The sequence below is a fragment of the Thermobia domestica genome, chromosome 6 (genome assembly GCF_964235325.1).
Source record: "Thermobia domestica chromosome 6, izTheDome1.hap1.1, whole genome shotgun sequence".
Taxonomy (NCBI): domain Eukaryota; kingdom Metazoa; phylum Arthropoda; class Insecta; order Zygentoma; family Lepismatidae; genus Thermobia; species Thermobia domestica.
Window position 1 is genome coordinate 115,769,137 of NC_137459.1, and position 12,048 is coordinate 115,781,184.

At 37.2% G+C, this 12,048-nt stretch overlaps 1 protein-coding gene across 6 annotated transcripts in view; it reads left to right on the forward strand.

The window, feature by feature from the left end:
• The window catches only part of LOC145688160 (small glutamine-rich tetratricopeptide repeat-containing protein alpha-like), a 140,854-nt gene that overhangs the window by 40,641 nt on the left and 88,165 nt on the right, over window positions 1-12,048 (forward strand). For all 6 annotated transcript variants that reach the window (XR_014131848.1, XR_014131849.1, XM_081761983.1 and 3 more), the window contains exon 4: window positions 8,882-9,031. Coding sequence is in view for 4 of the 6 variants with exons in the window: in XM_081761983.1 (XP_081618109.1) it covers window positions 8,882-9,031 (150 nt within the window). In the remaining 2 variants the exon portion in view is untranslated. The remainder of the gene's footprint in view (window positions 1-8,881; window positions 9,032-12,048) is intronic.

A 12,048-nucleotide genomic window follows, 5' to 3' on the forward strand; every position in this document is an offset into this window, starting at 1 on the left:
AATATGATGGCAACACTAAAGAAGAAATTAATGTATCTTCCAAACTGACTGGAACAGTATCATGTTAACAAGTAAACTGCCAGTGTATTTCGAACGGAGAATACTAAATAGACGATCCTATCTGCTTTGACGACCAGATTGGAAATGGAGACTTCTATACTAACAAAATCAGACATTAACAGTTTTCGGGCTACATAATGAGGCATGAAAAGATATGTTAGGGATTACCCGCAAAAAGAGGAAACAATTAGATAATTCAGAAAGATGAGATAATATCGTGGAAATAAAGGCACTGAAGTGGTACTGGGCCGGTTATATTAAAAGAATAAATGATCAATGCGCGCGTCTTTGGTGCTCAGAATATTGGGTTTGATCCTTGATGAGAGAGCGTTGAGCGCATTAAGTTGGTTTGGATTTTACTTTAAACTATACCTTGCCTTGTAGGACTTGGATCTCCTTCAGAATATATATCTATTCTCTGTTCTTTGCTTTACTTCTCCATGCCGTTATTCTCTTCTTTAAGTCATTCAGTACATCGTTCAGCCATCTAAGTTCCTGTCTCCCGATGCTTCTTCTTCCTTCGAGAGTTCCCATGTAGATTTCTTTCACTCCTCTATGGTCTTCCATGCGTTCTAGATGTCTCAACCATCTTTAATCTACCTTTGTTTATTTCAGTTACGATATCACTATTATTATATAGTAGTTCTAACACTGCGTTTGTTCTTATCCTCCATATTCCATTTTCGCATACATCTCCCTTAGTAATTGAGCCCATACATCTCCCTTAGTATCTTTCTTTCACATCTTAATTGCTCTTCCATTTTGGTTGTTGATGTCATGCTTCTGATCCATACATTATGACTGGTCTAATAACTGTCTTGCACTTTTTTTTTTTCTAGATATAGATTTTGACTTTAGTAGGTTTGTTAATGAGTAGTAGCATTTGTTTCCTGCTGTTATTCTTGCTTTTATTTTTATTTCGTTGTTGTTATTGATTATTGTGCGTAGATATTTGAATTCCTGTACTCCTTCATATTATTGTCCTCTTACGTCAAGTTCTATTACATTTTTGAATCTTATTTTGTATCAGGTATTTATCTTGTACTTGGCCTTACTTTGGTTTACTTTTAATCCTATCTTTCCAGCTTTCTCTCGCATCTGTTCCATTTTTCTTATCAGGTATTTCTCCTGTCTACTAATAATATTCACATCATCTTCAGATGACAGATGAACATTGTGTTCTATTGAATATGGTTCCCCTTCTGTTCATATCTATTGTTCGTATTGCTTTCTCTAGTTTTGTTAAATAGTTGAGTAGATAGTGAGTCTTCTTGTCTAAGTCTTTAATTGATTTAGAACTGTTCTGTTGTTTTATTCTGTATTTTGACTTTTGCTTTGCTATCGTTCTTCGTCATACGTATTAAACATATCAATTTATTTGTTATTTTGAACTCCTTAAGTATACTGTGTAGTGCCTTCCTATCTAGAGTCAAATGTTTGCTTCAAATCGATGGAAAGTTACTGTTAAGTTATATTTGGTGATTTCTCTAATATGTTTGTGATTGCAAACATGTGATCCATTGTTGCTCTTTGTTTCCTGAATTCACACCGATGCTCCCAGCTCGCGCCGTGTGGACTTTGTGGTGGACAAACACCGTGCCCGTGGGTTTTCTCGGGACTCTCCCGTTTCCTCCCACTTTCTTCATTCCACCATTTCACTCATCTCTCATCATCACCGTCTCCTTTAGCCTAACCGGCATAACCGTGGGACGTAAAACTTAAAGATTTCATTTCATTTTCACACTGATGCTCTCCTAGTATCGTCTGTATAAGGTTGTAATCTTTTTGCTATTATTTTTGTTAATAATTTATAAACCACATCTAGTAGGGAGATTCCTCTGTAATTGTTACAATTCATTTTATAATTTTTCTTATGTATAGGGCAGATTAGTGCTGTTTTCCAACCTTCTGGCATCATCATCTTCCATAGTTCTTTTACTATTTCATAATTTCCTTACATAATTCATCCTTTCCATTCTTGATTAATTCTAGTGTTATAAGATCTTCTGTCACCTTAATTATTTTTCATTTCTTGGATTGCTTGCATCATTTCCTTATATATCGGTTCTTCAAATTCTTCTTCCTAGTTTGTCTTCTTCTGGATCATCTTGCTGTGTATTATCTGCTTCATTCTTTAATAGTTCTTTCTAGTATTCATGTCATCTTTTCAGTCCTCCTCCTTCATCACCTATTAGTTCGCCGTCTTTAGTTTTACAATATGTAGTATGCGGTTGGAATCCCTTTTTTAGTTTTTCTGTTCTTTTATATGTTTCTCTCACTTTTTTCCCTTTACATATTCTTCTGTTTTCTTCTAACAAGCAAGGTTTTCCAAGTGTCACACTCCGATTTACTTGAAACTCCTGCAGTGAATAAAGGAATCAAAAGTAGGACATTTTTGTTTTTCCTCGGTCAACGTGGGAAATGAAGTTGGTAAGCACCCACATAAACTGCGAACATACGCAATACTACACCTGTTAAGAAGACCATAACTAGTTACGCCGTTAAGGGATACACCTTGACTAATGTTAAAAAACAGCTATAAGTTTGGTCACTTTACGTGAAACAATATTGAGCGCTCGCTTAAATGCTCACAACTACGTTTCTGAGGCCGTAAATGAAGCGACGTAATGTTCCTGTCTTGCCTGGAGAGCTCACCGCTGCAGATCTACGTCATGCAGCGGTGAATGTGCACCGACAGCGATTTGAAATTCTGAAGCAAGGCGAGCGACACCTCACGCAATTTGTCCTTGTGTGTTGCACCTGAACAGACTTGCTTTCCCCAACTGCAGGACTCATTTCGGTACGTTACTCTCTTGTAGTGTCGCATAACGGACTGTAATGACAACCTCTTTCGTTTTCCACTCTTCCACAGACTTACCACTCATTACAGCAGGTCCCGATGCTCTCCTTCACACATATTCCTCGTAAGTTTCATCCACTTCTCCTGAGTCGGTGATGGCATTTGGTTCCATGACATCCTTATTCAAATCAAAGTGTACAGTAACGTCTTCGTTATATATTGGCAAGGCTCCATCTGCAGTGTGATTGATCAATTCCCGGAGGTAGTTTACAATGTGTGTCTGCCCTGTTTGGAGATGTTCTGGAATGTCTACAATAGCTGCAAGTAGACGAATGACATTTAATGGGTTTACACGCATTTTGTATAGGACCCTAAAGCTTTGACTTACTACGGCCCAATAAACATAATGATAAGCATACCTTATTGTGAATATATATAATACAGCGTTCAGTGCACGTCATCGATGATATATAGGGCACAAGGCATACGATTAACACATTGACCATTGTTCACTGATAACTTATCGGTACACCCGGCGGGAGCTCAAGTGGTTCGGATTCCACGTTAATCAGTAGGTCCACGTCTCATATAGCCTCGCTGCTGAACGGGACGTTAAAAACTCAAAATCAACAACAACAACTACTTATCGGTACACTTGTACTTGAACATATCGCTCTGATAGACGCTTTGCTGTGGAGCGATTGTCTTTTTATTAATACGAGATAACATTCCACTTGTAACACGCTTATCAAGGATAAAACGAATTAAATTTAGTGACCAATTGTGTTATGAATTGTTTGTAATTACCATTTAATTTCAAGTATCGTGTGATGTAACGATACTCTAAACACTCAAGATATTGCTTTCTAAAACAGGTACAAACGATAATTCAAACTGTTGTAATGAATTCCGATCTTATTTCTTACGTTGGCCAATATTTACTAGATATTCATCTATTGTTTTTCTTAAATCTCTCCATAACAACAGGAATTAATAGCACTTCTCACATTGCATGCAGATGATGACACAATATTCGTAATTGATCACCATTTGCCAGACGTATCGACTACTAGTACAATGTTTTCCACTTATTGTTTCTCCCTTTACGAATTTTAAAAGAGTCTAGCAAATCGATAGAGTGCGTTGCTCGATATGGCCTTCCTACTTGGTGTCATATTGCCAAATGTTCGCAGTTTAGGAGGGTGTTTACCTCCTTCATCCCTCACATTGACCGATTTAAAAAAAAAAACGTATGTTCTACTTGTGATTTTTTTCTTCACTCCAGGAGTTTCACGTAAATCGGATGGAAAACCTTGCTTGTAAGTTTTGCTCCTCCATTGTCTTTTCTTTTCTCTACATATTTTTTGACCATTCTTTTTCCTTGGTATTCATTTATTGTCTTGTTTTCCTTTGAAAAGTTTCTGTTTGGCTATGTTTCTGTCTTTTGTTATTTGCTTACATTCCTCATCATACTATTCCTTCTTTGTTCGTTTAATATTTCTTCTGCTGTTTCTGCTATTATGTCTCCTAGTTTTTGCCATTTCTCTTCTATTGTACTATTTTCAGTGTGCTTGTCTCTTCTATATTCTTGTACTTTTATATGTATATTATTTACTTATTATCCTGGAGAGCTTGTACAATGAGTCTTTCCTGTTTCTTTTTGTGTTTGCCTTGTATTTATTGCAATTTTTTGTCTGTATCTTATCCCTTTTAAATAGTGGTTTGATTCGCATTCCACTCTTCTGTTACATCCAATTATATCAGTGCCATGTCCTTTGTCTATTACAGGGTGTCTACTGACCTGGAAAACCTTGAAAACCTGGAATTAGCCTGGAATTTACTTTTGGACCTGGAAAACCTGGAAATAGCCTGGAATTGGATGAGGAACCTGGAAGTTTTAAAATTGTTTTTAAAATACGTATTATTGGGATACGTATTTTAAAAACAATTTTAAAACTTCCCGGTATTATTTTTGGGATTGGTATGGAATAAGTGTATTTTTGTAAAATGCAAGAAAGTTATATAGTACAGCATAAGTTAAAAGCCAATATATATACTTCATGTGGTTCGGATTCCACGTTAATCAGTAGGTCCACGTCTCATATAGCCTTGCTGCTGATCGGGACGTTAAACTCAAAATCACCTCACCTCACCAATATATATACTACAGCATAAGTTAAAAGCCAATAATAACTTATTCAGTGGAGACGTAGTTGAGAAAGACAGACAGACGTGAGCAGGGTGCAAGCGGTGAATGTTTTTGGAAAGTAGGAATGTAGATGTAGAGAGTGCAGCTTAATATCTCTTTAAGGAAGTCTTATCTGTTCTGAACATATGATTTCCTTTGTGAGATTTTAAGCAGCACTCTCTACTTTGGATAATTTTGGAAATATAGGCGTCGGAAGTTCATTTTTCACACTTTCGGCACCTTTTAGCTCGGAAACTATGCGCCCTGGAGAAGAGTTAAAGAGGATTTTTTTTTTTCTTGTTTGGGTGCCGAGAATCATTTCCCGAAGTTAGTCGGTTTAATTAAGGTTCACCCCTGTATAGTATTCCTACATTAGGATATTTAAAGCTACTGCACATTTTTCTCAACCGGCCTTCTGGTAGGGGATATATTAATTAAACATTTTATTGTGTAAAATGTTTTGAGAACCTACATTCAGTCAGTTTTTTCTTTTCATCTTGTCACTTAAAGAAACTATCACTTGCCATATGCATTTTCTAATTATAACCAGTTTTTGTTAAGAACTATATAAAATTGCATTAACTTATACGTGTTACAATAAATGTCACTCTACTGAATAGACCTGCAAAAAAAGGAAAAATAAACCTTGAAAACCTTGATAAAACCTGGAATTTAAAAACGAACATTTAGTAGACACCCTGTATTAGTATATGGTCAATTGGGTTAATTGTTTTCATATTTGGTGATTGCCATGTACGTTCGTGTATTTTCTTATTTATTTATTTATTTATTTATTTTTATTTATTTATTTATTGAACAAATTCCCAGATACAGCATAACTTTGCCATTTTACACAGGGACATGCTAACAAAAGAAAGAAAAAAAAAACAAGACAACAATAACAACAACATAGGAAAAAGAATGTAAAAGTAAAACTATTCCGTCAAAGCTCGTTTAATTGCTCTTTCAAACACTGGGTAGCTCGAAAAAATGTCCACATCAGTTGTTACTTGATTATAACAGTTTGGTATTCTATAAAAAAGAGACCTCGATATAACAGCCAACCTAGGACGGGCAAGATGGAATAGGTGGGTATTCCGGGTGATGCGGGAAGGGACACGTAAGGATAGTTCCTGAAGTAATATTTCCGATCTTAAGCTTCCATTAACTATTTTATGTAGATATTTCAGGTCAGAGATAATTCTGCGTACTTCAGGAGTCTGAATATTAAGATGTCGCAAGAGCTCCTTCTTAGATAATATTCGAAGTGCAGGAACACGAAAACGGACTATAGCGATGAAGAAATTGAGAACAGAATCAAGTCTGGAGAGATGTGTAGGTGCTGCCATGGCCCATATGGGAGAGCAGTATTCGATCTTGGGCGCTATTAATGTCTTATAAAAAGTTGCTAATGAAGAAACAGTGCGTAGTTCGGTGAATCGATAAAGAAGTCCCAACATGCGCATTGAATTCTTTAGTATTGAGGAGATGTGGTCAGAGAAGGTGAGTTTTGAATCAAAGATGACACCAAGGTCGTTATGACTAGCAGAATGTGTGATAGGGGAATCGTTGATATGGTATGTGGAGGGGACAGGAGACTTAATGTGGGAAGTATGTGCTACTTATTGCTATTCTTTTGTTCGTTGCAAAATCTATTACCATTGTCATTGTTTTGTCTTGTAGGCTATTTGAGCCTATTGTTGGTTTATATATTTCTTCTTTCCCGATCTTTCAGTGGTAGAGCGTTCACCTCTGGTGCTTGGGGTCCCGGGTTCGATCCCAGCCCCCGCCAAGTGAACTTTGTGGTGGACAAACATCGTGCTCGTGGGTTTTCTCGGGGTACTCCCGTTTCCTCCCACTTTCTTCATTCCACCATTTCACTCATCTCTCATTATCACCGTCTCCTTTAGCCTAACCGGCATAACCGTGGGACGTAAAACTCAAAGATTTCATTTTTTCTTTCCCGATCTTTGCGTTTAAGTCTCCTAGCATCACTTTTACACCATGTTTTGCGATTTTATCATGTGTGTGTTCTAGTTCTTCATAAAATTTATTTTCTGATTCGCCTTCTGCTGGTACATGTACAGTCCGCAGCAAAAAAACTGCAACATGAGCATGTAAGTTTAATGTGAAATTACGCCTAACAGCGTAGGGAATCAACATAACGTCTAAGTGGCACGAATCACGCCACAGAAACCTCGGCGTCCTTCCCTGTACACTTATTTTGGAGCAAAAACCTTCGTTGTTTCACAATAAACTTACATTCTCATGTTGCAGGTTTTTTGCTGCGGATTGTACACATATTAATTTTATATTGAAGAATCGCACTTTTACCCTTAAGGTGCTAATTCTTCCATTAATTGGTTCGAATCCTATCATCAAGTGCTTCACTTTCTTATTTACTAGCAAACCAGTTCCGTAGTTTTTAGTAAGTGCTCCACTTAGAAAATCTTGAATTTGTCTGTCTATTACATTTGAGCCTTTCCATCTTATTTTTTGTAATGCCGTGATTACTATTTAGCATTTTCCTACTTCTTCTTTTACTACTTTAATGAGCCTGGTCTGTTTAGTGTTAGTTTATTCCATATTGCTGATCTTAACTCTTCAATCCGTTTGCGTCGCTTTGTCCGATCCGTTAAATCCCTCCGGCCTTCTAATCCCTTTGGCTTCGTAAGATTGTTTTCTGAGGACGACTTGTTAGGCTTTCGCTCAACCTCCAACCTGGAGGACCAGGAGTTTTCTGTTTAGGTTTTCCTCCCATAACCTTTGTGAATCCCTTCACTAACTGCAAGGCAGCAGTGCTAGTTTTGGTGCACCCTTGTAAAATTCAGTATCCACCATATCCGGAGGAACTTCCCCTATCCGGGAACTGGGGAGGCGCCCAGTAGGAGTCTAGGAACTTCTTCTGAAATTATAGGTCATCTCATATAGCCTTGGTAATGGAAAGGGATGCTAACTTGAATAAACAAACAAGAAATATGTTCACTTTGTTGATTATAATATCGATGGGTATACGGACAAAGGTGATATGTCCATGCCGTAATTTTTGCAGGTGACAACATTCAATGCATCTCACAAATCAGAGGTTCGTGTAAAACTTTGTTTTTATTAATGGAATATTTACTGGAGGTTCTTTTGTTTTAATGTAATGTGCACCAATGGCAAAAATACTTCGGGCATTATCCATATCAGTCAAAACTTGATTTTCGAAGAAAAATGGACATATCACCTTTGTGCAGATACCCATCGATATCTTCTTACACAAGTTTAGCACTGTCACTTTGCACTAACACATTTCAAACTAGGATTCACAAGGAACGCAGAACCTTCCTAAACTTCATGTCACTAGGCTCTTCTATGGGCCGCCTCCTCCGCTGCTGCCTGCCGGACTCGTAACCAAGACGAAGAAGGAGGGCGAGTTATGCTTGCACTGCACTTTATAGGTAGTGGGCAGCACGTGGCTAGGAGTGTTGCCAGATCCCTCTCCGAGAACGTGTGGTACTAGCTCCTACCACAATACAATCGGTATGACGAATTCAAGGCAATATGACGGAGGAATAACGTGGAAAACAACTGCACAAAGATGTTTCAGAGAATATCTAGAAACTTGCATTGAGGAGTAACTCGACAGCGTACTTTTGTACGAAAAAAAATATATATATATACAGATTAATCTACTTCGAGTGGCTTTAGCAAGAATTGTGTAGATACTGGCGAAGTCTTTAATTCGTAGAAAATGTAGTAAACTTCCATAGCATTGAATTTTAAAATGTAACATATTTAGTGAAGAATGATATTTCTATCTGAAAATTGAGACATTTCCTTTGTTGCAGGGCAATTAACTTAGACAATAGAAACGCCATATTCTTCTGTAATAGAGCAGCAGCACACACAAAATTAGGCGACCACCATGCAGCAATCCGTGACTCGAGAATGGCACTGGCATTAGATCCAGCTTACAGCAAGGCCTACGGACGACTAGGGTAAGTTTCTGTGGTTTGCATTTCATACCTTATCACCAGTGACAGAAATAAGTAATAATAGATCTATTACTTCATTTACCCAGTTGTTGTTTCTTTTGTGAAATTAAATATACTCAATGTTGAATAAATAGTTTGTTACCGGACGCACACACACTAACAGTAGACTAAGATTGCAAAGAAACTTGTACATAACGGAACGTGTTAACTGGAAGTCCACGCTTAGTGAAAATAAATAAATTACGGTTCTGTGCATTTTATCAGTTCGATATATATATAATAATTATTATTATTATTATGAGTAAAGTTGTGGTTAAACAAAACTTGTTGGAACGTAAAAAAGGAAATCTATTTTGATGGAGTAATGTTACGTGTGTCCACAATGCGGTATTTTTTTTCGTGAAGTTGTCGATTATCATTTTTAAGAATCTGTATTTTGTAGCTGTTAATATAATAATCCACCCTAGAACATGTACAGGTACAGTGGTGAAAAGAATTCTAGCATTCTTAGCAGTATGCAACATCATACTACTAATGTTTATTATTTTATTTTATTTATTGATAACTTCACCCTCCCATTTACAGAATCAATCATTGAAATTGCCAGTGTTTTAGTAGCATTTCTAGGGGTACGGTGTCTGTGGTAGAGCGTTCACCTCTTGTGTAAGAGATCCCTGCTTCATTTCCAGGTCATGGGAGAGAGTGATGAGCGATATCGTGTCCATGGATTTTCTCGGGGTTCTCTCGATCCTTCCCACATACTCCTTTGACCAATTCTTCGTATAACCATTCACATTCACTTATCAACCGTCTCCTTTAACGTACAGGGCATAACAATGCAACGTCAAATTAGAAATTTCATTTCATTACTAATTGTCAGTTTCCTTTACCGTAAAGGCCAAAAGATGTGGGACAACAGATCAAAGATTCCATTTGATTTTCGTAACATCCCATATTAGTATTCTGTAACAGAATCATATATTTTAAAAGTAAAATGCTATGTTTATATGTTTGTGGTCCATTCCGTTTATATGTTTATGGCCAATTCTGTTCGACAGTGAGATCTCGGAAACCACAAGCTCTAGAAACGTGCTGTTTTCATTGGTATATTTCAAATTTTGTGTACACCTGCCAGTTCTCATTCAAGTTTTCAAAAAAACGTACTGTTATTGTTCTATTCAACATGTTAGAGGCCGTTTTGATCCTGTAAGATTAACATTGTAGCTAGGGCGAAGGTAAGGTTCATATCCTTGTGTTAGCCAACAAGTTCAGGACTTACGTATGGCAGGTTGACGGATATTGCAGGCGCTTTGCTTAAATCTGAACAGCAAAACCTAGTGCATGTTGACAACTTCAAAGACCTCAAGAGCCACAATGAGACGCACTCAGACGGATATGGATTTATAAGGGAAAAAATTCCTTTGACATCATCTGCCACTTCTCCAAGTTTGCTAACTCAACCCAACATCTATACATTAAAATGCTACGTTTATATGTTTGTCTATAGCAGTTCACTCCCTTTATGAGTCGTCTTGTCCTTCACTTGTATGTGCAAAGGGATATGGGTAGATATAGTGAGGAAGTTTGAAGAAGAGTCACGATTATATCAGAATGATGCGCTGAGTAGACAGAGCAGGTTCAGCTAGTACATTTTAAAAGTTTAGTATTTAGACTCTTCATTTAATGTTCGCGATGGCTCAGTGGTAGAGCGTTCACCATTGGTACATGGAGTTCCTGGTTCGATTCCAGCTCGCGCCTAGTGAACTTTGTGTGGACAAACACCGTGTGCATGGATTTTCTCGAGGTTTTCCTGGTTTCTCCCACTTTCGTTATTCCACAATTTAATTAATTTCTCATCATCACCGTCTCTTTTAGCCTAGCCGGCATAATCGTGGGACGTAACACTTAGATTTTATTTCATTTTTCTTCATTTGATGCATATGTTAAAATACAGTGTGTTCATAGTCTTGTCCCGTGAACTTTGAACTGTTATAACTCGGAAATAAAACGTGTAATATGAATGCGGATTGCATACAAAGAAAATGTGGTTCTTTGATATATTTTTCTGACAAAGTTAAATACGCCACATAAGCAAGGGACACATAAGAAGAGTGAGAATGGCGGTAGGTGTAAGAGCAAAAGTCATGAAAACTTTGACCTGAAACTTCTCCAAAATCCAATGCAACGAGAACTTCTGTAGTTTTAGACATGACATGTGCAAAAATATCGGGAAGATCGATATGTTGTGTTTACAATGAATGGGTTGATAAACATCATTTTATGACGTCAGTTTAAAAATTTAATTTTCTGAGAATTTTTTGACAGCTAGCAGCACTATGAACACTAACTGCATCAGATGATTCGTGACGAATGTATATTCATTATAGAAAAAAAGAAAGAAAGAAAAACGAAAGCAATGGAACACACTTTTATTCGGAAAATTAGTAAAACGTAGTTACTAATGTGGTTGGCAACTTTGTTTATAGAATTACACGTCCATCGCTTCCATGCAATAGATCGTACGAAATCGTAATTTACGAAACACTTTTAATATAACAGCAGGCTTCATACTGCCAATGATTACCGAGAGTGGCATACATAAAATAATGATTCCGGATTTAATCCCCCCTCCCCCAGCCTTCAAGATATTATGGAAAACTAGACGCTTACCGTATGTATACAAAAATAGCGCTTGTTGTAAGTTTGGGTACTTGAATCTTCCCTTGTGGAATTTCTGCATGTTCATAATGCTTGCCTGGAGAAATTATAATTTTTATTTTGGTATAAAACATCTTTTAAATAGCACTACAAGAAGTAATTGAGTGGAAAAGATTAAAGGAAAGACGGCTATAATCCCTCCCGATGATCGGTCTCTACAATATACTTTTATCATTATACATATTGTTTCATGTGATGAATGATTTGTGGCGCTTTATGTTGATGGAATTACCCTTTTGCCCTCTCCGCTGACCAGTGGCTAGCTCGTGCGTCTTTAATGCGTTTTGGGTTTGATTCCTAGT